Here is a 25,403-nt window from a genome sequence, read left to right as displayed (position 1 = left end):
CCAAGCCCCGAGTGGCGGCTAGTCAGGGCTCCTGTTTACACCAGGTGCTAGACTCTGGCCAGCAAGAGACAGATTCCAGGTCTCCCAGCAGGACCCGAGCGGCGGCTCGTGGGAGTCCCTCACCAGCTCGAAGTCAGGCTTTGCCTGCCTGGGTAAGCGGCTAGCGCTGGGCCACGGTGCAGTGGCAGGTGAAATACAGCAGGGCACCTGCCGAGCACTGGAGTCCAGGACACATACAGCAGAGGGGTCGGGGTGCCCCCAGCCCTGCAGAGCCTCACCTTGGCCTCTCCAAACACTATGTAGATGTCAGAAGCCGGGCTCTTGAACACGTCCGGCTTGGTTATCACAAACAGGATGTTCTTGGACTTCCGGATCGTGATCCTGGTGACGCCGTGAATCTGACGCAGCCCCAGCTTGGACATGGCCTGCAGGGGAGACGGACGGACATGTTACAGTGGCCTCAGGCAGCACCAGCTACTACAGCTGGAGCAACGGAACGGGGACCCTGGAACAAAGCCTCACGGACAAAGGCATGGGAACGGCCTTCAGTCTTTGTGCGGTGACCTGTCCGAGGCCTTTGGCTGGCGCAATGGAAGTGCTGATGCTAGGACAGTCACCACGGCTGGCTGGCCATTGGTTTCGTCTCTGATCAGCAGGGTCTCCAGGGATGCTGGATGGCCTCCATCTCAGAGTGCGGGTCGAGTTGTCTGGGGCAGCACAGGCCGGGGAAATCCATGGGCAGCGCTTGCTGGCCCATTCCTGGGTCTGCTCCTTGGAGATGCCAGACTCATCTCGCACAGACCAGGAGAGGGGGGGATGTTGTGCTGGAATGGGCCATTGATGGGTGGCAGGAGACACCCACAGCTAACAGTCACAGGGCCAGTCTCCCATCTCCCACATGATCTCTGCCCTGCCAGAGAACCCCCTGCCTCTGGGACTTGCATTATGCCTGGTGCCACTTCCTGGCCCCACAGGGATTTTACAAGCCAGGCTGGGGAGAAGTAGGCATGTGACCCTGCCCTGGCAGGGAGAGGGGCGGGTAGCCCAGTGAGCGTTCCCCAGCCCGAGTTGCTGTGACGTGACATTGGGAAGCGCCCTGTACAGCAAGGCCGGCCATCCAGACAGTCCAGAGCCCTTCTGTGCAGTGGTAGGTTAGCCCTGACTCCCACCCAGCCCAGAGGAGTTTGGGGATAGCAGGACAGGCTAGTTGGGGCTGTGTGGACAGGACACACAAGTGGTTGTACAAGGTGTTAACGGAGCCACCCCCAGGCACATGCTCCAGCCCCCCAGATCCTCCTTGGGAATCGGCCCAGCGGGCTGACAGAGCAGGTGCTGCCAGAGGAGACCTGGGTTTGGGCCATGCAGCTGCAGGAGGGCTGGGAGCAGCAGGGATGACAGGCCTGGCCAGGCAGCACAAGCCGGAGCCCTGGGAGTCCACAGGCTCCTTGGGAGCCCAGCCCACCCCTCGCTGCCTCCACTCTGACCCCTGTGCTCTCTCCAGCAGCATCCTGAGCCGTCCTGTTGCTGGGGAATGGCGCCAGAGGCGACCCAGACACTCCCTGGGCAGACCCAGCAAAGCCACCTGCCGCAGAGCCCTGTTCCAGGTCAGAGGTGCTTTAATCAGGGCTAATCTCCAGAGCCAGTGACGAACACAGACGGGCTTATCCAGCCCCTAATCCCCCCTCAAACCAGTGGCTAGTCAGCCAGCCTGGCTGGGTCTCATCTCAGCCACAAGGGCTCCCTGTTTCTGCCTCCCACTCAGCTCCACAGCCCCTTGTGCCCTCACGTGGCTGAAGGGGTGGCACTGTTCCTGCCCCCCAGGAGGCCCTAGCTCACCGTCCGGCCCATGGCCTGGCCTGGTGTTTAAAGGCTCCCCACATGCTTGCTCCAGCCAGTCCCAGTCTCTCTCCACCCAGGGGCTGTCCCTGCAGATGGAGTGCGAGGACTAGCTGCGCCTGAGGGGCTCTTGGAGGAATTGTGCTGGGCGGTTTGAGGGTTAAGGTGTATCTCGAACCCGGGGTCAGTCGGTGTTTTGATCATTCTTTGGCCTTGCAGGAGCTGCTGCGCTGGAAACTGCATTGGCTGCTCCAAGCTCAGTCACCACCCAGGCAGGTGGAAACAGGTGTCTGATGCAGGCCTGGCCCAAGTCAGAGCTTCCACCCGCTCCTCCAGCCCCCAGCGGGGCCCTGTTGGCAGCACAGTAAAGCCACCAACTCCCAGCCCCTGCCCCTAGAGGCCCTGCCCTGGCACAGAGCGAGTCCTGCCCAGAGACCCAACGTGGCTTGAGACAGGCATTGCCAGGAGCCTGCAGTCCGAGGCCTCCCTCCCCCACTCTAGCTCCGAGTATCACAGCAGGAGCTCACCAGAGGGGCTATCCTAGCTGGCCCCATCCCTTGAGCAAGGTGCAGCAACCCCATGTTCCCCTCCCGGCACACTGACCTTTCTGGCTTTCTTCTCGCTCCGGCTCTGCTTGGCTTTGCTGATGGTTTCCTCCCCGGTGCTCAGTGAGTGCGTTAGCTGTGCCTGCAAAACACAAGCACCTGTAACAGTGGCTCCCTCATGTCCCAGCATCTAGGGGGAAGAACGGAGCCATGCACAGGGGCCAGGACAGCCGAGCATCCGGCCACAGCCAGACTGGAATGAGGGAGGCTGGAGCAGTGCCAGAATCCAGCCCCTTCAGCAGAGCGCCAGGCTCTTTCGGCCTGAACGTTCACCCCCCGGATGGCATGTCCGGCAGGGGAAACAGGCACAAATTAAACCATTTGCCCCAAAGCCAGAGAGTCTGGGCTAGACCCAGACTGGGTGTGTGTGTTGCAGTCCCCATGGGATCAGAGTGCCATACAAACATACTGGACATCCCAAGTTCTCCCGTCTCAGGGCAGGTAGGAATGGCCTCAAATGTCATTTGCCTTCTTATGCCCCTCCCCAGAGACAGGCGTGATAGGCACCCCCCCACCCCCTGTTGGTCTCAGGCATTCTGGGAAGGCTCTGGCAGAGATGTAGGTCTAAAGCCACCACAGGAAGAGCGACAGCAGCTTATCCCTGCCCTGCCCTCAGTGCTGTTAGCTGGGGAGATGGTGCAGGGTTTGCAGATGGGCGGCTCCAGGCACCAGCGCACTGAGCGCGTGCCTGGGGCAGTAAGCCACGGGGGGTGGCGTGCCGGTCGCCGTGAGGGCAGCAGTCAGGCAGCCTTCGGCAGCATGCCTGTGAGAGGTCCGCTGGTCCCACAGCTTCGACGGCGGGTACGCCGAAGGCACAGGACTGGCAGATCACCCACAGAAACGCCACCGAATCCGCATGACCAGCAGACTGCCGAAGGCCGCCTGACTGCCATGCTTGGGGCGGCAAAAAACAGAGCCGCCCCTGTTTGCAGATCACTGTAAGGCACAAAGCACATGCCCGGTGCCTTAGGCTGGTTCTCAGACCCACCCTCCAGCTATGAATTGCACCAGGAGAGCTTCCCTCAGGCGCTTTCCTCCTGGCAGCCAGCACTGCCCCAAGACCAGTCTGGAGCCCCACCCTGAGGTGGGGGAGACAGTTCGGCTGTGTCACACGCAGAGGGGCAGATGCGGTTCCTGCTGCAGGAAGGCGGTTCGGGTTGCACGTAGCGCTAGGAGAGAAGCGGCAGGTGTGGCTGTTGGCTCGGCTGCAGCCCTGTTCTCTAGCTCAGAGTGAACCTGTGTCTCCCTCAGGCCACCGCCACCCTGCTGGGCTCCAGCTAAGCCTGCCCCACTCGCAGATACCGCCTCATGCCACTGTTTCTGCCTGCACCACGGGCCCCACGCCCTGGAGAGCAGGATCCCCCCAGCCCAGCTGATCCGAGCCAGGACCCCCAATCGATTCACACGGGGGGAAGCTGCCCACTGGACGTACTCCTCTCCTGGAGCAGAGCAGCATTGGAGGGAGAGGGGAGGAAGTCAGATGTGGCTCATTGTCCTTCTGCATTGCCACGAATGTGGGGGGGGGGGAAGAGAAGATAAGTCTGGGGATGACACTGGAGCACTTTCAGACACTGCCCCAAAGTGTCTCCAGGCCAGGGACAAGGATACCATCTCCAAGGGCCATCCTGCAGCCAGATCACGGCAGGGATCACAGGGCACAGCTAGGGACAGCTCCCAGTCCAGGGACACCTGGTGACTCTGGGAGCTGTAGGAAGAGGAGTTCCAGGGCTACAGAGGCCACCTTCCAAGGTCTCTTCGCTCCAGAAGGGTGCTCGATACCAATGGGGGGTGGAGTCACCCATTGGTAAGCCCTGGCACCCTGCCCCAGATTTATCCAGGCAGAGGGAGCAATACGACACTCCGCCTCCCATCTAGTTATATAGCTGGGGTGGGCCTGATGCGGAGATCTGGTCACAACCCCTTGCCATGGATTTGGGGGGGGGGGGTGCTCCTTCTTGGATGCCATGTACTTGGGCTTCACAATCCCATCGCCTGAGGCTAGTTTTTCCCCAGAGCTGGGCTTGTCGGCTGCCGAGTCACTGCTGTCCCGTACCCCAGGCCTCCCCTTTCCCAGCAGGGGGCTGGGGAGCAGATTAGTCAGGCTAGTTCAGTCACTGTGCCCAGCCCCTGCGCCGGGCCCCTCAGGCTGTGTGGGCCACTCCCCGGGCAGCCCCGTACCTGAGTCTGAGCTGTCCGGGGTTCGGAGATGTCTGGCTCCTCCAGCTCCGGAATAGACTCATCGTTGCTCTCCGAGTCGTTACAAGAGCCTGGGAGGGAGAGGAGACCATGAGTGCCACGGCTGGAGCCCCTCAACCCATCCTAGTGACCGGGGTGAGGACACTCAATCCCTTCCCCTCCCGGCACAGAGTCTCAGCCCCGATGGCCGCGGGAAAGGCCAGTTGCACATGTAAATTCTTTCCAGGTTGAGGCCACAACACTGCTTCCCTTTCGACAGCGGCCCTGAAACCATTGCTCGGCAGGAGGTGCGGGGGCATCCAAGGGGCAGGAATGCAGGATAGTGGGTGGGATGCACCTGGCTCCGTTCCAGGAGGGACTTGTCCCTAGGTGCTGGACATATGTAGCCTTATGGCCAAGCTGGACAAGTGGTGGGAGGGGAAGGGACACACCCAAGGTCACCCAGTGGGTCAGTGGCAGAGCCAGGAGACCTGTGCTCTGTTCCTAAGAACCAGTCCTGTGTCCTGTTCATGGGCTGTGCTGTCTGTCTTGCATTTACACAGCCCTTTCCATCTCCGGTGGATCCTGTCTGCTTTAGCAGTGAAATGCAGCCACCTCTGGGGTGGAAGGGGCACCTATTTACCAGCAGCATTACCTCATTGTCACCTGTCTCTAACGGAGACATTCCACATCGCTCAAGTACTGGGACTCCTCAGATTGGCGTTTGCTGAAAGTTACCAAGAGAGAACCCTGCTCCTGGGACCTTTGCTACCCAGAGTGCTTTGCGCCCCTCATTGAGGGAGGCCATGTGACTTCACAGATGGGGCCCAGGCCACTGCCCTAGACACTCGAGTGGTTTCCTGGCTCCATCAGTGACCTTGGGCTATGCTATGCTATGGCCGTGTTGCTAAGCTGGGGCTCTAGCCAGCGGAATGGCACGTCAAGAGCACCCTGCCCCAGTGAGTCACTGACAGACAGACGGGTTCCTGGACATGCCAAAGCACCGAGAGCTGCTCTGGGCAAGACCTAAGCCTAGGACCCGGGATGATGCTACAGGAGCCGTCCTGGCCAGGGAGGGCCCCAAGGGTCTCCTGCCACACCCAGGCTCACCACATTTGATGCCCAAGATGCCTTCTCAATTCTCAGCCACCATCCTCTTCACTGAGGGGGGTCAGGGTGGGAGCTGCTGCTCAGAGCTGCAGGGCTGTGAAACTCTGCAGCCTCCCACCCACACTGGGCCTCTGCCCCAGCTTTTGGTTACTTCCTGCACTGGTGGTGTCCTTTGTGGGGCTGGCAGCCCCCCCCCCCCCCAGCACGGAGTGGGACGGGAAGCTGGGTACATGCCCCATGCTAGGTAGGGGCACAGTCACATCCACCCTCATTTGCTTTAATATTGCACCTCCACTCACCCCTCAGGGATTTAGCATCCCGGTCCGAGCAGAGATCGGCTCCTCGGCACAGGCCCCAGGCCCAGGGAGCCCGTGGTGTGGGACTGGGAAGGGCTAGTGATGCAGACCTAGGTTTTATCTGGGCCTCCAAGTCAGTGCTGGGAATCGCATGGTGAGAAGCTCTGAATCCAGCAACGCTTCCTTCCCCTCCCCCCGTGTGTTTCAGTTCCCGCTGGACAAGGAACGGGCCTGTTTGCGTAAGAGGGGAAATGGAAAGCTTTGAAAGCCCCACCGTGCAGCTGGTCTGGAGGGCAGCGCAGCCAACCAAGCCGCTCTCCTTTGTTAGCTGCACTCGAGAGGGTTTGCTTTGCAAGAGCTCCAGCTGGAGCACCCCTCCCCCGCCCCGCGGCACACTCAGCCGTACAATGCAGGAGGCCGCGCCGGGCACGCAGCCCCATTAGAGCCTGGTCAGATGCTATCGGCAGCTATTACAGGAGCCCAATGTGGCTCTGCCGTTTGGCCGGGAGACAAGGATTAGATCAGCCTTCCTGCTTTGCAGGCATCCACAAGCCAGCTCCTAGGGCAAGCGCCATTGCCCGTCCTACCCTGCCCTGCCCCCTGGGACGGAGCCTGGCACTGTTACACCTCGAGGCTGGCTGTGGTACCCAGTAGTCCCAGGGCCAGGGGCCTGGCTGGAGGAGGTCAGGAGAGCTCCACTGAGATCAGTGGAACCATGCTGATGAGCAGTGGAGGATTTGTAGGGTGCTTTCCCCAGAGGTTCTGCAGAGACACCTGCCTGCCGCAGGAGAGCTGCCGTGCTCCGGTGAACTAGCAGAGGGCGTTCGAACAGGAGAGGCTGCATGGAGCTCAGTAGGGTCAGGGAGGAGGCCGTTCCCCTTCCTCCCACCCGCAACACCTGTACCTTTATGGTTAACTTCACAGCTTCTCTGCCCCACCAGCGGCTTGTCCTCCAGCAAGGCCATGCCAGCCGCCTCGCGCAGGCTCTCTATCTCCGGGCAGCGGTAGGGCAGCTCGCTCTCGCTGGAAGAGCTCGATTCCGACTGGATGGAGCCGCGGTGGGCTCGCCTCTCTTCTGCGGAGGCGGAACCCCTCCCTCTGGCATCTTTGTTCCCCGGGAGCTGGGGCCTCCCTCGGGAATCCTGGGTGCTGAGGAAGGGGTCTCTGCATGGGACCGGGGACACGGAGCTCTCCAAAGCTGCAGGGGAGGGAGGAATTGCATTAGGCTGGGTTCCTGCCCCCCCCTTGGACATAGATTAGTGTTTCCAGAGCAGGGGCCCACTGCATGGGGACACATTTCTCCTCTCAGTGGCAGCACTGGGACCAGAACCTGGGGTCCTATTCCCAGTCCCCTGCTCCCCCCAGCCTTCTAGTGCCTTACAAAGGGAATCCATCTGGAGCCCTCTTTTCAAGCAGGAGGTGTAAATTCCTGCTCAAGGAGACCTACCCGTGGCTCTCTCACTGAGAGAGTATGTAGCCATGGGGCTAGCAGCTCAAGCCACATGAGGCTAGCAACAGCCCTGGGCTAAGACGCGGAGAGTCACATCCTCACATTCCATCTAGATTGCATCAAACCAATGAAATATCGGGCAGTTAGGAGAGATCCTGTCCTAGTAGCACCCACCGTCCGAGAAAAACAGAGCTTAGGCTGTGGAAAGAACACTTTGGTTTGACAGCGTTCCATCTAGCAAGGAATCACTGAACAGTTATGAGTGGGAAATCTACTGCCCTTGTTTTGCCTTTGTGGGCCCCACTTCTCCATTGTTTCGCTGGCTGGTTCTTTGATAGTTTCCATCTGTGGCATAACTAATTTTGCAAGATTTAAATCAACTAAGGTGGTGGGCTCTGATGGGGGTCAAGAATTGTTTTGTAATGGGCTGTGATTGGTGAAGAATACGGTTTGGTAGGACTTCCGTTGAAAACGATTGGTAAGGTAGAGCTAAGCAGGACTCAAGTTTAACTCTATAAACTGGGGTCCAGAAGGAAGTGCTTTTGGGAACCAACTCCAGGATACAGCCCACACTCAGAGCTGCCAGCCCACAACATCCTGCCAACCACATCATGCAGGAAACTGGGGAAGCCCCCTCCCCCAACCTAATCCTGACTGGCCACCAAAGTGCACCTGCTTTCTTGGGAGTGGTGAGCACTGGGTGCTTAGTGTGGGCACGCTGGTCGGTAGCTGTTCGAGGTTAAGGAGATTACTGGGTAAGGCCACTTTGCTGATAAAAGGCCCTGCAAACTCTCAGCCCTAGGAACTGGGTCTGGGTGGGGGGTGCTTAACTTAACCAGGCCCACAGAAGGGTAAAGGTGAAGTGCCCTAGAGCGGGGTTCTCAGCCTCTCGTTGAGCGCTCCCCCAGCCCCATTGCTATAAAAACTCCATGGCCCACCTGTGCCATAACAACTGGTTTTCTACGTATAAAACCCAGGGCCGGCATCAGGGATAGCAAGCAGGGGCAATTGCCTGCCCCCCCCCCCCCCACAAAGCTACATTGCTCAGGCTTCAGCTTCAGCCTCAGGTGGTGGGGCTGAAAACCCTGGGCTTCAGCCCCATGCAGTGAGGCTTCGGCTTTCTGTCCTGGGCCCCAGCGAGACTAATGCCGGCCCTGCTTGGTGGACCTCCTGAAATCTGCTTATAGCCCCTCAGGGGGCCCTGGACCCCTGATGGAGAACCACTGCCCTAGAGTGTGAGTGTTACTCACACTCCCATGGCGACACTAGTTTTAAGCACACGAGCGCTGCTCGGGCTAGCGGGGGTATGACCCCTCAAGCTGGAACTTGCACGGACAGTTTGAAGAGTGGACATTGAGCTGGTACGAGGTGGTAAAGCTCCACTGAGATCAGAGACAGGACAGTTAACAGCAGCTGGAGACCTGGCCCTTTGTCCTGAGGTTCAACAAGGGCAAGTGCAGAATCCTGCACTTAGTGAATGGGATTCTTCTGCCCTGTTACAGACTAGGGACCGAGGGGCTAGGCAGCAGTTCTGCAGAAAAGGACCTAGGGGTTACAGTGGATGAGAAGCTGGATATGAGTCAGTGCCCCCTTGTGCCAAGAAGGCGAATGGCATTTTGGGCTGTATAAGTAGGGGCCTTGCCAGCAGATCGAGGGATGTGATCATTCCCCTCTATTCAGCACTGGTGAGGACTCATCTGGAGTACTGTGTCTAGTTTTGGGCCCTACACTACAAGGATGTGGAAAAATTGGAAAGTCCAGCGGAGGGCAACAAAAATGATTAGGGGTCTGGAGCACATGACTTATGAGAGGCTGAGGGAACTGGGATTATTTAGTTGGCAGAAGAGAAGAATGAGGGAGGGATTTGATAGCTGTTTTCAGCTACCTGAAAGGGGGTTCCAAAGAGGATGGATCTAGACTGTTCTCAGTGGTACCAGATGACAGAACAAGGAATAATGGTCTCAAGTTGCAGTGGGGGAGGTCTAGGTTGGATATTAGGAAAAGCTTTCACTAGGAAGGTGGTTAAGCTCTAGAATGCGTTACCTAGGGAGGTGATGGAATCTCCTTCCTTAGAGGTTTTTAAGGCCCGGCTTGACAAAGCCCTGGCTGGGATGATTCAGTTGGGGATTGGTCCTGCTTTGAGCAGGGGGTTGGACTAGATGCCTCCTGAGGTCCCTTCCAACCCTGATCTTCTGTGATTCTATGATAAGTAACTTGTCCTGCCATGCACAGCATCAGCATCCAGCTGTGAGGACCACCAGACCTGCCCTCTTGGGAAGGCTTCTTTAAGAGCAGTGATTAATTGGCTAATTCCAGCTGTTCCTTCCTGTAGTGGCCTAGTTCATTTTAGCAGAGCAGGCCTGCCTGCCAGCCAAGAGGCTAAGCAGAAAGGGCTGCCACCTTTGGGAGATGCCAGCATCACCCAGCACTTTAACGGAGTTCAGAGATTTGCAGAGGTCACTGACGTGGCAGAGAGGACATGGCCAGGGCAGGAGATAAGAGCCTCAAGGTCTGGGACCCCCTGGATGAGGAATGCAGCTGTTCCTGTTTGAGAGAAGCTTCCTCCCAGTCTGAGACCTAGTGACCTTTGCAACGCATGCTTGAGATGGTCCATCATCCCTCACCATAGCCAGAAATGCAGCTCTCTGGAGTGGAATGAGGCATCTACTAGCACCAGCCTGAGAGAGAGTGTCAAGGACATTCTCCCAGCTGAAGCTGCAGATTAATTTGATTGGAGCTTGGCTAGCCCATCACCTATTCTTTCAAGGAGCACCACGGGATCCTTCATGGCCCAAAGGAGTCAGGATATTGGTCTTGAGGAGCATCAGTTAGGGGCACCCAGCAGCCGGGCAAGCCCTTTCCCCTGCGCCTTGGATGGGTGCTGGTTCAGTACCAACTTGGAGGGAAGGATGCTATCCACGGCGCCGTCCCTGTGACACATTTGAGGTAGTAGTGTGCTAACCACATCATGCCTACCTTGGGGTAGGTGGTTCCTGGCTCACACGAAGGTTACAAGATGCAATGAGAGTCTAGCCTGCTCGAGTCCTAAGTCCCATTCCTAAGTCCAAACACAGGGCTTGGGCAAGAACCTTGGAGCATTGCCTGAGCCATATCGGAGCAGAACTGGGGGCCTTCACTTGCCCCATGGCCAGGGTTTGGGTTTAGTCCCGTTGGTGTATGGGGGAAGGTTAAGGGCTGGTAGCAAGGGGAGCTGGAAAACTTTCAGCCCCAGGAGCTGTACGTTTGGTCAAATGCACTGCAAGCTTCTCCCTGCTCTTCTGACTCAGTGACACTTCCCCAAGGGAGCAGGTCGGACGCCAAGTGCTTTAGAGAAACACGTCTCCATAGGACTAGGCCAGAACTGCTGGTGGAGGTTTGTGTTGGAGAAGCCTATCCTCGGAGGGCCCACCAAGACCACTGGCACTAGGTCCACTAAGCCTACACTGATATTGGCCTGTTCTGTAAGGGAGAGGGTTAGAGAAGCAGCTGCCTTCTACCCTCCCTGACCTGGGCAGACCAGGTCATTCCCAGCAGATGTTCATCCCCTAATACAGGGAGCAGGAGGGGGAAGAAGGGACGTTACCTTCTAAGTATTTCCTGGAATCCAGCAGGAGAGATGGCTGGTCTTCAGCGTGAGCGTCCTCTGCGACAGAGAGCGTGTCAGATGCGGGGAGCCCTGAGGTGTCTTTTTGGCCTTGGATAGGATCCTCTGAGCAAGGTGGCAGGAAGGATAAAGCAGGAGGCACTTCTATGAGTTCAGAGCAAGGAGGAGGGGAAGGTGCATCCTCCACAGCAGCTTCAGGAGAGGCAGGCTGACCTTGCTTGAGGGGAGCAGCCGCAGGGATGGGGCAGGGTTCTGGTGGAGGAGACTTGGGAGGCTGGGAATCACTTGGCAGGGAAGCTGCTGAGGGCTCAGGAGAAGGAGAGGAACGGAGTATCAATGGACCAGTTGCTTCTGTAGTTGGAAGCGTCTCATTCTCTCTGCTGCTTTCAGTATCGTCCAATGGGATTTGGCTTTGCTGATTACCTCCGTCTGCTGGATGCTGTGGACTCTGCAGGTGTCCTGCTTGGCTGGCCTCTGTCATGGCCCCATCTACATCTGCCTCCCCAGGGCTCTCCCAGGGTGAGATCCCCAGCTCGGCAGGCTCCTCCAGGCTCAGTGACCTCTGGTCCTGGTCTTTGGCAGGAGTTCCAGAGGAAGCCTGGATGGCCTCTTCCTCCAAGGGCCCTTCACTGTGCAGGCCAGAGTCTTCCTCGGCTGAGAGATCCTGTTCCTCTAGCACAGGGGTCACGGACTCACTGCTGCCCACAGAGGAAGTGAGCAGCACAGGGCTGGGCGTCCCCTCCGCGGCAAGCAGCGTCTCACAGATGCTCTCCAGTTGTGCTTGTTCTGAGGCACACTCGGCCTCGGAGGACTGCCGAGCACCCTGGTCCTTGCTGGGCTGCTGGGAGGCACTGCCAGCGGCGAGTTCATGAGTGGGTGTTTCAGGTTCAGGCTGAACTTCGACCACCCAGTCTTGTGCTTCGCTGGCCCCCAAGGAGTCTGGGGTGGCCTCTTCCGAGGAGCTCTCAGAGACCCTCTCCTTGAGGCTGGCAAGGACACTTTGTGCTTCTGTCACCATCTGGCTGCTCACAGGACAAAGAGGCCCCACTTTGAGCTGGGAGGTCTGGAGGTTCCCGAAGGAGCCTTGTAACATGGCCGTGATTTGCTGCCGCTCACGAGATGCTGCTGGAGGGTCAGCAGGGTTCTCCACCAAGGCACCAGATGGCTCAAGCAAGCCAAGGCTGACCGACAGGCTTTCTGCAATGACTGCTTTGGATTCCAGCGAGTCAGGGCCCGTTTTTGTTGACCCTGAATATTCAGCAGGACCCTCTGCTTCCTGGCTTGTGCTGGGACAGCCGTCCCCAGGCTCTGTGGGGGGCTGGTCACGAACAGCAGGCTCGCCGATGTAGATCTCCTCCTCAGAAGCCATGAAGAGCAGCTGCTGATTGTTAGGCATGGGCACGTCGGCTCTTAGTCTGGTGCGCGCTGAGCAAGTGGAATGTGGAGCTTCTCGCAGGGAGGAATAGTGCAAACACAAAGCCAGACTGTGCTCAGGGGCCAGGCTGTGCTCCGCTGAAGACACCCCTGAGGGGCTGGGCACAAGCAGTGATGGAGTCTCTCTGCTGCGGATGCCCATGTGGAGATATTCCAGTGGTAGGACTGCTTCCTTCAGCTCCGTTGGAACGTCCCCCTCTTGCCGCTCTGTCAACTGGCTCTCTGCTTGTTCGGGAGCACCCAGTTCTCTCCCTGCCCCGGAGGATTTCGGCTCAAGTAGTCTGGTGCTCTCTCCCGTGCTCTCCTCAGAGGCCATGAAGCTGGAATCCGTATGCATGAAGGACTGTGTGGTGTCCGGTGGCTCCGGGGAAGATTCTCTGGAGGAAGCGGCCTGGTCGGGTTCCTCCCGTGTAGAGTCCACAGTGGTCATCTTATCGTCATCAAGATGAAGTGGAGGACTGAGCGCTGCATGGCCTGGTGTTTGCCTGCCTTCCAGGGAGTCTCCACTGGGCAGGTCATTGCTGAATGCAGAAGAGCTGCCTTCAGAAGCTGCCTCCACACTCTCTGCCAGCTCCACCTCCCTCTCTCCTTTGGGCAGGGGAGTTCCTCGCCGACTCTCTTCGGGTTGAGCCTCGGCCTCCCTCTCCTCGTCTGTGAGGCAGACCCCCCCTTCGGACGTAGCCTCAGAGCCGAGCGCTTCCTCTTCCGGCACATCGCCCAGACCCTCGCTCTGCTGCAGGGCGGCTGGCTCATCTTTTGCTGCTGCCTTCACTTCCAGAGGAAGTTGGGTGCTACCCACCCACTGCTCTTGGGTAGAGGCCCCCTTGCCACCAGGCAGCTCCTCACGGCTGGGCCGATCTCCTGTTTTCTTGGCCGTTTCTTCTGCATCAGTGCTCTCCATTTCCCCTTTGAGCACAATGTTCTCGCTGCAGCTTGTTGAGACGGAGGAATCTTGATCCTCTCCAGCAACACGCTCAGGCTCCCAGGGAGACTCCGAGCTAGCTGTTTCCAGTAGATTCATGTTGCTGTCCCTCAACTCAGGCAAGTCTGGATCCAAGCTGCAGACACATGGGGCCTGGAATGCTTGAGCCCCTGGTTCGGGCAGGGTTTGGCCTGGAGCAGCTGCAGTGGGAGATTCCATTTCAAGTTGGTCTCCTAGGGGGCAAACCTGAGCAGAGACCAAATCTGTTGGGCTGCATGCCTCACTTCCTGATACAGAAGTGTCGGTGGCTTCCTCAGCAGATCTGGTCTGCAAGTCAAGGCTGACAGTGCTGGAACAGGGAGCCGGGGTTACCATTTCCACAGGTTCTCCCAGGCTCTCCAGAGCCTGAGCAGCCACCTTTGGCAGGGTCTCTCCCATCGCAGAGACGGGCGAGGCACCAAACTTGGATTCCAAGTCAGATTCTGCAGCCTCAGCCGTGAGCCACTTCTCTTCCGCGCTTGCCATGAGCTCCTCTCGATTCTGGTCTGTGCTGCTGTTAGTTTCTGCTGGCATCCAGCTGCCAGGAGAGGCAGGGCAGCTCTCGTCCAGTTGAGGTTCTCCTGAGTTGGAGTCTTTGGTCTCTCCTGTCCCTGAGCATGGCCAGACCGGCTCAGGGATGCGGTGGATTGCCAGGGCTGGCTTCTTGCCTAGGGCTTCTTGCCCCCAGGTTGGTTTGGTGCTCTCTGGAGCGGCTGTCGCCTGAGGGAGCAGGGAGAACTCAGTAGTGCTGTAGTACCTTTTCACATAGGTCTCGATCTCCGATTCTGAGCTCGCGTCCAGCTCCCCGCACTCCTGCCTGAAGAACTGGCTGCTCCCATCCAGTCTCCTCTGGAGTTCCTGCAGGCCTTTCTGCATCACGTGGAGGTCCAGACTCTGGGACGCGGCCTCCCCAGGTGGGAGAGGGGGCTCTTGGGGCTGATCCACCCCCACAGCCAACATGGGCTCGCTCTGGCCGGCTGCGTCTAAGAGCACGTTTGGCTGCATGTCATTTTGTCCCAGAGGGGGCAGGGAATCCAGGCTTGCTTCCAAGGACAGCTCCCCTTGTTCCTCGTTGTTGTTTACTTGATCGAGAGAGGAGGCCTCCTCCAGCTCCTCGTCAGAGGAGGAGAAGCAGGCGATCAAGCACTCTCCTGCTGGCTCACTGTCCGCTCTGGCCACTTCAGGCTGTTCCAAGCTGGCATCATCGGAGGCCCCCAGTCGGGCCGCGAAGTGACCTTCCCTCTTCCCTCCCAGAGAAGTGCTGTCCTGGTCTAGGAGCTCCAGGAGGTGCGCTTCAGACTCCATCAGCTTGGTGCCCATCTCAAATACAGAGGCATCACTGGCTTTCCTGGCAGTAGGCTCAGTGAGCTCGGTGGCAGCTGGCTTCTGTTTCCATGGCAAGGGTATCACAGATGCCGTCCCATCCCCGCCTCTCCACGGTGCCACACACCCTTCAGCAGTAGCCGACTGGCTTAGTGGCTCTACATTCTCCACGACTACCTCCAGCCCGGGGAAGGCCTCGGTCTCCTCGTCTGTATCAAAGCAGGCGATCAGACACTCTCCTGAGTTGGGCAGCCCTTTCTCCAGGGCCTCCTGCATGTCCGACAGCGAGGACTGGTGCTCTAGGGAGCTCTCCGAGGAGGAGCCCGTATCCCCTGGAGAATCATCCGCCCGGTCAGATTCGGCTCTCGGAGCAGATTCCCCGGGGGATGGGGTGCTGTCTGGTTTCAGAGAGGGGCTCCAGCTGCGGCCTGCGGGCGAGACACTGCCACTTCCTGGGCTGTCTTCAGAGTCGCTATGTTCAGCCACTGGTGTTGCCTTGGGTTCGGCGAATGCCGCCAATTTCGGCATCCCCTCACTTTGGGCTGGTGGCTGCCTCTCTTCTGCCTCCCCCTCTTCCTCCTCCGTGGTTCCTTCCAGTTCATCCTGGTGAGCCACGTTCCCCTCCGGCTCAAACCCAACCTCCACCTCTGTGTGGGGGACTGTGCCCAGCTCCATGTCCAGAGCCGAGAAAGCCGCGTACTCCTCATCGGTGTCGGAGGCATCTGACGACGTCTCCATCTCGCTCTCGCTGCCCGAGCAGGAGGCCCCCTGCTCGGAGTCCTCTGCAGCCAGCTTCTCCCCTTCCTGAGCCGAGGGGGTCACCACAGCGTATTGCTCGGTGCTGTACAGCCGCTCGTCCGCCTCGCCGTTGTACGAGGCGGAGTCGGAGGACTGGGAAGTGTCGTCTTGGTAGGCGAAGGACTCGTCCACGCCCTCATTGATGGAGTTCTCCGACAGAGAGTGCAGGAAGGAGGCAGAGGTGCTGTCGTCTTCCTCCGCCCCGTAGACAACGTCGTTCTCCACAGACTCCCCCTGGGGGAACAGCGTGATCTCCAGCGACTCAGCCTCGAAGATCAGGCTCCCGCGAAAGGGCAGCAGCGTGGCAGGGATCATCTGGTCGTTGTCCGTGAAGTCTGATGGGAGCTCCGCCGAGGAGCCAGTGGTCTCGGCCTGCAGGCTGCTGGGCGTCTCTGCATCTGACGAGCAGCTTGCCCCAGACACGCTGCTGGACTCTGACTGGAGGCCTGGCAAGGGGATGGGGGAGCAGGACAACAGGCTGGACTCCAGAGGCTCTTTGGCTGCATCCCCCATTCCCAGGTTGGCACCGGCTTTATCTGAGGTGAAGACTTCCACCTTCAGGAGCTGCCTGTCCAAAGGGCTTTGCAGTGGCTCTATTTCGTCCCCAGAGTCTCCTCCTGGCTGGGGCAGGTCCTTCTCCTGAGCTGGCAGCAGGTCACCTGGATCCTCCAGCTCGGTGGTGTGAGGGACCCATGCAATAGAGGTAGCAATTTCAGAGTCCCACTCTTCTTCTGGCGTGGTCTGACCATCCCCTTCCTCCTCTGCTGGCACCGAAGGCAGAGCCGTGTTTCCAGAGGAGAGTCTGTCCAAAGACAGGTCACCTTCTTCCTCCTCCAGCCGCTCAGGGGACAGACAGGAGCTCCTGGCAAATCGACCCGGCTCCTCAGAAAGTTCCAGCTCTGACAGGGATTCCCCATAAGCAGTGGAGGCTTCCATGGTCTCCGACTCAGCAATCAGGTTGGGAGAACAAGACGGGGACGTGCTGGAGGTGCCGGAGGAGGCCCAGCTGCCCCCCTCGGCGGTGATGTAGGACCCCGATGGAGAGGTGGGCGGGGAGCACAGCCCTTCGTTGTCCAGATCGCTCTGCTCCTCGCTCAGGCTGTCCTTGGCGTAGGGGAGGTGCTTGAGGTGGGAGTAGACCGTTTTGATTGGTGTCGACGGGGCCGTGAAGTACAGGTCCGAATCCAGGACTGGTTTGACCTGTGGAGACTCCAAGGGCCCTGCCTCGGCCAGCTCATCGGGGGGATCTTTGGCAGGCACGGGAGATGGGGAAGGCACATCGGCCGTGGTTTCACCCTGAGAAAACAACTTCTCCTTTAGCGCCGCGCTCGGCTCTTCGGGCTCCCAGGGCAGCGGTCGAGGAGGCCGATAGACACACACTTGCCTGTTGTCTCTGGCTTTGGGGCAGGGAGACTCCCCCGGTGTGGCCTGGGCAGAGAGTTTCCCAGCAGCCTCAGAGCTGCTCTCTAGGATCGGATTTTCCTCGTCACTTGACTCCTCTCTGGCATCGGCCACGAGGCTTTCAGTGCCAGCTGCCTCTGATGCGGGAGCCTTGGCGTCCAGCAGCGAACTGTGCGGCTCCAGCCCTGCGTCTGTCTCGTCATTGATGCACTGGGTCTCCTCCCCCATCACGATCCTGGTGTCCAGCATGTCCACGCTCAGCACTTCCCGGAGGCCTTTGGGAGGCGTTTCCAGCAGGACCTGGCCGCACTCGCTCAGCGCAGCCAGGCCAGCGGGGGAGCTACCAACAGCGGTGTCACAGCTGGCTCCTTCCGGCTGGGGCCTGTCCTCTTTTTTGGCCGGCAGGAAGGCCAGGGCACCTGGGCTGCAGAGGGTGGGGTCCATGGCAACGGGGCTGGTACAATCGGGGGCTGCTGTCGGGGAGACCTGCAGTGGAGTCAGGGCAGAGGGGGGTGAAGAGTCACCGCTGGGGGTGGACGTGCTGGAGGCATTCCGCAAGCCATCTGGGGAGAGAGCAGAAGGAGAGACATTGAGTCTGGCACTTGCTCCAGGACTCCCCTATGCCACAGGAGGGCTAAGCCCGCAGAGCTGGCAGGGAGGCAAGGTCTCGGAGCCACAGCCTGGCACTAGACCCCTTGGATTAAAGCATTGCAACCCAGATTGGCTTTTCACCAGCCATGGAGGTCTGCCCTTCGTTGGAGCCTTTGAGTGGCCAGTTTTGTTTGCTGGTTCCCATGTACAAACTCCAGCCCTGGTTCCAGTGCCAGGGAGGTGGGGAGACTGGAGTCTAGCGAGAGGACACCTCCTCCCACCCCAAAAGCCTGTCTCAAGTGCTGTCCTACTCTGGAGAGGGACTACGCCAAGCTGTCCCCTTCTCACTCAACAGATCCAATCCCATTAGCAACAAGACATGGATCTTGTTCCACTACCCTCTGCAGAACCCGCACGGCTAAGGAACCGCTAGTCGACTTGGTGAACAATGGGAGAATAGAACCAAGTTCCAATCAGCTACACTTGGGCAACCTCTGCCTTCAGCAGGGAGCAGGACTTGACCTGCAGAACATTGGTGACTGTGCATGAGGGGTGAATGCCAGCTGGACGGTTAGATCCCACAAGGGTTGGCAACACCGGCAATTCAAAGAGCACCATCTCCCTCTTGTGCACTGGTCACCCATGATCTGAACTCTAGAGTAAACAGTGCCATTTACAGAGTCACTTTTCGAAGTAGGGATAGTCACAAATGCTGAAGGACAACCCCATTCAGCCGGGCGGAGGGTAGATGGTACTTCCAGCTGTAGAGGATGCTAGTTCATTAATTTCCTTGCTGTATAGACTACACAAATAGTGCGTGAGACTGAAGTTTAGTGTTTCCTTAGGAAGAGTTTAGCCTATGATTTCAGTTTCGTTAGTTCTAGTGTCTGATTTTAACCAGGTTTCTGTTGATCAGAAGTCAGACTGGACTGTGGACAGTTTTGACACAAGCATCTGCTTAGCAACCAAACCAAGCTAAAATATGGCTACTATTTAAAACGTCTGGAGTTTATGTGAACACAAGACACGTTATCACACGCTGCTGAGAGATGCTAAGTGTAAGACAGTCAGATACACAAGTACATAAGTACTGGGCAGGGAGTGCTTAACTGGATTGTTGGGCAAGCCATGCTTGGCAGACCCATGCTAAAGAAACCAAGTCAATTTAGTGTTGCTGAAAGGAACTGACAGAGCCTTGGAGACCCAGATATTTTCTATGGAGCAAGCTTCCCCAGCCATTTGATTAGCATGTTGATCAAATTATTCATTGTTTGCAGTGTTAACAGGAGTTTAGCCCTTTACGTGGTTCACGGATTGATCCTGGTTTGTATAAACCACTGGCAAATATTCTACCAACACATTCCAGAAAGCTGCTCACCTCAGCACCTGGCTTTTCACGGTGTGTCATTGGCAGGGAGATAAACAAGGAATGTGTCCTGAATCCCTTTGGGCAAACAGCCATTGTGAAACCCCAGGCTTGGAGGTTTTCACCCACATCCAGCACCCAGCCAGGCTAGGGGAACAGATCAGGACCTGCAAGTAGCAGGATGGACTCCCTGCTTCTGTTCACTTCTTTACCCAGCTCTAGTCTCTGCCCTGACTGGCCCCAGAGGCGACCTGGGGGCCACTCCCATAGTTTAGGTCTAGGGAATCGGCCACCAAACCCCACCACTGCTGCCTCCAGCTCTGCCGGACTAGGAACAGAGCTGAGATCAGCAGTTCAGCTCACGCTGACAACCAGACAGCCGTCGGCGGGGGAGCAGCTTTCAGCCACATCTAGCCCAGATGCCAAAGCAGCTGTTGGATGAATGGCTCTAGATCCCATTTCCAGTCCCTCCCCATCCCCTCAGATGGGATCTCAGGGTTGGAAGGGACCTCAGGAGGTCATCTAGTCCAACCCCCTGCTCAAAGCAGGACCAATCCCCAGATTTTTACCCCAGATCCCTAAGTGGCCCCCTCAAGGATTGAACTCACAACCCTGGGTTTAGCAGGCCAATGCTCAAACCACTGAGCTATCCCTCCCCCCGGGATAGGCAGCTATCCCATTACATCCCCCAACCCAGTTCTGTGGGTAGAGATGGCGGGTCAGGCCTCAGCAGCTCCCTGGGCAAGGTAGGAAGAGGAGCAGAGAAAGAATTACCTGCAAGCGTCCAGGGAGGCAGAGGCAGTTTCCTTGTTTGATTGGAGAGTGGCAGCAATTGGCTACCAGAAAGCGCTCACTGCTACAGCACTCGGGGCTCTCGCGTTAAACTTGCCAACTCATCCTGTCGCCAACAGTCGCTTTACCCAGCCCTGGCGTGCAGCAGCTGTGTAAGGGTGCCAGGCACGACAGGACAGATTGGACCAGGACAAAGGCTTCCTGATCCACCCGAAGCAGCACCTTCCCCAGGTGTGCAGTCATGCCAAGAGAAACCCGTGTCCTGGCCAAGTTCTAATGCCTCAGAATAGCCTGGAGTCTTGGGCGAAGCCAGCAGACTCTGGTTTCAATCCCACCCGAAGAACACTGCCCACGGAGCAGATCCTGCCGTGGTGCCGGGACACTGACAGTACCAGTGCAGAAAAGACAATGCCACTTTCTGGAGTCAGAGCCTGGGTTGCAGCACCCTAGATGTTTCCCATTGAAATGCTGACTCACCCCCATGCCCGCTTCGCGGATGTCTGGGAAAGAATCCCGCTGGAGACAGCCGGGCCTGCAGCCAGAGCACACACCGCGTACACTGAAGGGACTGCAGATTGGCCATTTCTTTAACTCCATAAGGCAGCTACGTCTCCAGAGGGAGAAGGGGCGGGATGGACTGAAGCAGCTGTTGACCTGATCGCTACACCTGAAGGTTCAGTTGGACGGGGCGAGTAGCACTAAGGAATGCCGCTCCCCCTTGAATGCACAAGGCCAGGAAACTTTCCAGGGTGCTGGGAAGTAGTGTGGCCTAGTGGGGAGGGCTCTGGACTGGGGCTCCCTTCCTAACTCTGCTACCGATCTGCAGTGCAACTTTAAGCCAGAGAAAGGGGATGTGATCTCATTTCCTTTGTCTGTTTAGGCTAATTTCTGTGGGGGCAGGGACTGTCTGTCCAATACTGGATCTGTTTGGATCTAGAGCAGGTGTGGCCAACGTGTGGCTCTGGAGCCCCATGCGGCTCTTCTGAGGTTAATATGCGGCTCCTTGTATAGGCCCCAACTCTGGTGCTGGAGCTACAGGCGCCAAGGTGCCACAAGTACTCCTGTTCAACTTTCCAATGTGCTACAGGGAGCTCACTGCTCAAGCCCCAGCCCCACTCCACTCCTCTGCTCAGTCTGCCCTCGCTCCTCCTCCGCCCCCCCCCCCCCCCCCCCAGCCTCCAGCACACCACAAAACAGCCGATCGCGGCGGGCGCCGCAGGGATGGAGGGTTAGGTGCTGCTGGCAGGTGGGAGACACTTGGGGCTGGGGTGGGGGCACTATTGATGTGTTACTGTGGCTCTTTGGCAATGCACATTGGTAAATTCTGGCTCCTTCTCAGGCTCAGGTTGACCACCCCGGTCTATAGGGTACTGCAGTGCACAAGAGATGCGGTTGTGGAATAGATATTAAAATGGGAATGGCCTCCAAGCCCTGCTCCACCCTAGACTCCGGATAGCAGCTTCCCATTCAACCATCATCTCCCCATGTCTCGACTTAGTCACAGTCTGACATCACGGAGCGAGCGATCAGAGACACCACAGACCTGGAAACCCAAGTTACCTCTTCCAGGGTTCTCCCCAAAGCCACCATCCTCCTCCTCCCCTCACCTGCACCCCACACGGCCTTTACAAATCTCTATTTCCTCTCCAAGTGTCATGCATCTACATGTGTAGAGCCTCAGCTACATGCAGCCATCTCTGGGGTGGGGGAGAGGGAAGTGCAACTACCTGATGAGACAGGGTTAGCCAATGACTGTTCAGTGGTGGCAGATGACAGAACAAGGAGTAATGGTCTCAAGTTGCAGTGGGGGAGGTCTAGGTTGGATATTAGGAAAAACTTTTTCCACTAGGAGGGTGGTGAAGCACTGGAATGGGTTACCTAGGGAGGTGGTGGAACCTCCATCCTTAGAGGTTTAAGGCCCGGCTTGACAAAGCCATGGCTGGGATGATTTAGTTGGGGATTGGTCCTGCTTTGAGCAGGGGGTTGGACTAGATACCTCCTGAGGTCCCTTCCAACCCTGAGATTCTATGAAGCTGCTCCTGATAAGAGTCCAGGGGAGTTAGGAAGCTCAGACAGGACTTGATTAATCCTCATCCTGTCAGGTGCATGCAGCTCCATTTAGCCAAGACAGAAGGATTAAGGTCTGGAGATAACCCTGGGGGGTTGGAACTGGTGGTTCCAAGAATTCAAGGGTTTCCAACCTGGGTCCTGGCTTAGCAATTCATCCCCCCCTCCCCCCTGATTACCTAGCACATTCAAGGGAGCGGAACAGACAATTTGTAAGAAGGCAAAAGAAAGTGTTTATTCCGCCGTACGCAGGCTTGAGGTTAAGGCCTAGAACATGGCAGACCTGTAGTCTGAGACCTTGGGCATGTTGGCCACTCCGTGCCTCAGTTTACCCACCTCCACAACGAGGACAATGCTTGCATGTCTCAGCGGTGCCGTGAGGCCGTAGCTGTGAAGCGAGCTCTTTGGATGGGCCGTACTACACTAGGAAGGCAGAGTGCTCTGGTTTAAAGAGCAGGGGCCCTGGGGTTCTGTGGCCAGGACAGCTGGCAACTCACTGGATCGGCTCCTCCATTCACCGGTCTAGAGAGGGTGCTCAGCGTTGGCAGAGCAGACATGCTACACCCTGACAGACTGAGCTGGACTGACGTGCCCCAAGCACACAAAGCTGGGGGTGGGGTGGGGGGGAGAGGAAGTGGAATGGCCCAGGCTCCAGCCCAGCCGTGCCCTGGAAGTTAAATGAGAGGGAGGAAGGCAGCTCAGACAGTGGAAATGTCCCTAGTGGGGGAATGCCACAAGCCCACCTGCTTTTCAAACACCTCCCCCAATTATCGAGCTGCTGGGTGGATAAGTGCATCAGAAGGTGAGACACAAAACAAACCCAGGGATTACAAGGCAATTGGCAGGACCATGCAGCGCACAGACTGCAGGAGCCACCTGCAGCTAAACCCACATAAGCCACTGCCTGAATATTTGGCAGGTATTTGAGTTAGATGAACAGGAGAGGGAGGTGGCGGGAGGGTCACTATTTATACACAACCCCTTTCATCCAGAAGTCACCTGCTATAGTAATCAGACATCTTAGTTCACAGAGATGCAGCCACCTCTGGGGTGGAGTAAACACACTGCTCCACCTCTAGCGTCCATTAAGGTAGCTCAGCGCCAGGAGACCCGGGCTGGATTGCTACTCACAAGAGTCTGCTCAAGGCCTTCTGGCTAGCTCGCATCTCATTCTGTTCCCACCAGCAAGACAGACTGTAGTTCAACAGTCAAACCTAGATGTTCCTTTGCTTAATTCCAGCCAGCGTGGCGAGTACCGCTCCCCTTCGCCCGGGCACAGCAGCGTGTCCTCAGACAGGAGAGGCAAGGCGAGGCCCTGGTAGGGTTACCATACGTCCATTTTTTCCCAGACAGGTCCAGCTTTTTGGCACTCAAACCCCCATCCGGGGGGGAATTGCCAAAAAGCCGAACATGTCCGGGAAAAATACCGGACGGGCACTTCCCCTCCGGTGGCTGCTCTACTCCTCCCCGGACTCAGACTTCGGCTCTGTTTAAGAGCCAAGCTGCCCGAGCCAGCGCTACCAGCTTCAGGCAGCCCCCGTGCCTCCGGGCCCCAGCTGCCGGAACAGAGCAGCTGGAGCCGGGGAGGGGAAGTGCCTGGCCGGCGGCTAGGGTCCGGAGGCACGGGGGCTGCCCGAAGCCCAAGCGCTACCAGCTTCACAGTTTGCCGGGCAGCTCCAGACCCTGCGCCCCCAGCTGGGCGCTTCCCCTCCCGGGCTCCAGCTGCGCTGGGGAAGCGCCGGCTGGGGGTGCAGGGTCTGGAGGCTGCCCGGCAAACCGTAAAGCCGGTAGCGCTCGGGCAGCCCTTTTCGTGTGGCTGGGAGGGAGGAGGAAGAGGAGTTGTTAGGGTGGGGACTTTGGGGAAGGGGCGGGGAAAGGGCGGAGTTGGGGCAGGGCTGGGGGTGGGAAAGGGGTGCGACTAGGGCCTGTAGAGTGTTCTCTATTTTTTAAATATGGTAACCCTAGGCCCTGGGGATCTCTAGCTACGGGCCTTCCTAGAAACACCGCGAGGGAAGCAGGCGGTGTCACTCCAAAGACCACCCCGACGGAAAGCTTTTCCCCTTCACTCCTGGGAGCTACGAAGTGTCTCTTGTTCCCATTCAGCCCATGGCACTGGAAAGGAAGGGACTTCGGGGGCCGGGTCTCTTATCTGGAGGAGCTCTTGGGATAGTAGCAGAGGCCCTCCTCCGAGATCCGAGCCCCCGTTGTGCCTGGCATACGTCCACTGAGGGTCTTTGCCCCCAAAGCTGCTCTTTTGATTGAGACACGAAGGAGGATTCTCCCCGCCCCCCAGGTGGGGTCTGAGCCACTGAGATTCAGTAGCTTGCTCAGGAAAGCGGTGGCAGGGCTGAGAACAGACCCCTGATCCGATAGCGGAGGGGAAGCGACTTCCAGGCACTGCAGCCCTGAATGGTGAGCGGCTTTGCAGCCCCTTACCAATCCCCAGCCAAGCGAGCAACGCCATTGGCTGTGTCTGCCCTGTAGCATGGCCTCTGCTTCGGGCAGTAGAGCGGTTCTCGTCCCAGCGGGATGATGGGAGAGTTTGGTTTGACTCCCCATGTCAAGGTATCACTAGTGCCCAGCAGGCTCGACTGGCAGACGTCCAGTAAGGCAACTGTCGGGTACTTCCACGTTGGAAGGCTAGAAGCTGCCCCGGGAGCCTGCCCTCCTGCCCCATCCTGTGTCCTGTAATAGTGTCGTTATTACCGAGATTTCACGGCTTACATTCAGCCACTCTCCTATGCAAGGCGAGGTGCATTTGGAGTAACTAACATCTATCAGGGAGGAGAGGACAGAGACTATTGATTTTCTCCACCACATTCCCTACACTCTCCAGGAAGGCCATCCCGAGCTATGACATCCTGCTTACCGCCAGGTTTAGCCTCCGAGCCGCCCAAGCTACAGAACTGGGCATTTCCCTCCGGGGAACATGCAAAGGGAGTTTGGATCTACACCCGAATCAGCTCCAACCAGACTCCCTGAATTCACGCCAAGCACTGATGGGAGCAGCTGCTGGAACGTCCCCTGCCACGTTCGGCTTTGCACCACGCCCAGCGTTCCTCTGACCTCAGCTCCATTTTGCTCGGCAGGGCTCGACATCCGCTCTCGATTCCCGAGCGGGACGTGGCGCTGTGGGAGCCTCCCCAGAGGAGCTGCACGAGGCCAAGCATGACCTTGGGAGCGCGATCAGCGTTACAGCAAAACTTCTACACCAGAGAAGAATAATCATTTCGGTCTTCGCCATGGAGACCACGCCCTGAATTAAAGGGATGTTCAGCCTTTTTTAAATGGACTTTAAAAGCTTGCACTAGAGTGCCCCTAAGGAGGTGTCCTGCTCCCCTGCTGAGGTATCAAGGTCTTTTCAAAGAGGAGCCCAGGAGCAGCCCACAGCTCACAAGACAAGTGCAACGGACCAGAGACGGCTCTGGGACACCAGCAAGGCAGAGCACTCAAATGCACCAAGGAGACAGAGGGGGAAAAAATGGCTGGGTTTTGCCAGCTTCCCACCTCTTGGGAACTCAGACGTTACTTGAGCATCAAGCAAGTGCTGTGTTCAGCTGGTGTCTCCAAGGAGCTCCCATTACCAGAGAAGAG

At 57.9% G+C, this 25,403-nt stretch overlaps 2 protein-coding genes across 5 annotated transcripts in view; one reads left to right on the top strand and one right to left on the bottom strand.

Annotated features, from left to right (window-relative positions):
* Nucleotides 1-25,403, bottom strand: part of LOC128830903 (NAC-alpha domain-containing protein 1-like) — a 48,507-nt gene that overhangs the window by 2,402 nt on the left and 20,702 nt on the right. The window contains exons 2-6 of the mRNA XM_054016796.1: nucleotides 11,056-17,556; nucleotides 6,927-7,220; nucleotides 4,620-4,708; nucleotides 2,440-2,523; nucleotides 279-425 (exon numbers count right to left, since the gene is read on the bottom strand). Of these exons, the coding sequence (XP_053872771.1) occupies nucleotides 279-425; nucleotides 2,440-2,523; nucleotides 4,620-4,708; nucleotides 6,927-7,220; nucleotides 11,056-17,556 (7,115 nt within the window). The remainder of the gene's footprint in view (nucleotides 1-278; nucleotides 426-2,439; nucleotides 2,524-4,619; nucleotides 4,709-6,926; nucleotides 7,221-11,055; nucleotides 17,557-25,403) is intronic.
* CCM2 (CCM2 scaffold protein) overlaps nucleotides 1-25,403 on the top strand; it is a 126,965-nt gene that overhangs the window by 92,370 nt on the left and 9,192 nt on the right. Inside the window, exons 10-11 of one of the 4 annotated variants that reach the window (XR_008443714.1) lie at nucleotides 1,505-1,604; nucleotides 2,569-2,679. The exons of 1 other annotated variant lie outside the window; for it this stretch is intronic. Coding sequence is in view for 1 of the 3 variants with exons in the window: in XM_054016801.1 (XP_053872776.1) it covers nucleotides 1,502-1,512 (11 nt within the window). In the remaining 2 variants the exon portion in view is untranslated. Of the gene's footprint in view, nucleotides 1-1,501; nucleotides 1,687-2,568; nucleotides 2,680-25,403 lie in introns of those variants that run through there. 2 more of the 4 variants (XR_008443713.1, XM_054016801.1) reach the window with 2 other exon arrangements.

Source organism: Malaclemys terrapin, chromosome 2 (assembly GCF_027887155.1).
Source record: "Malaclemys terrapin pileata isolate rMalTer1 chromosome 2, rMalTer1.hap1, whole genome shotgun sequence".
In the NCBI taxonomy this organism is placed as follows: Eukaryota; Metazoa; Chordata; order Testudines; family Emydidae; genus Malaclemys; species Malaclemys terrapin.
The sequence above is the reverse complement of the archived record's forward strand: the minus strand, read 5'-3'. Positions and strand labels throughout refer to the sequence as shown.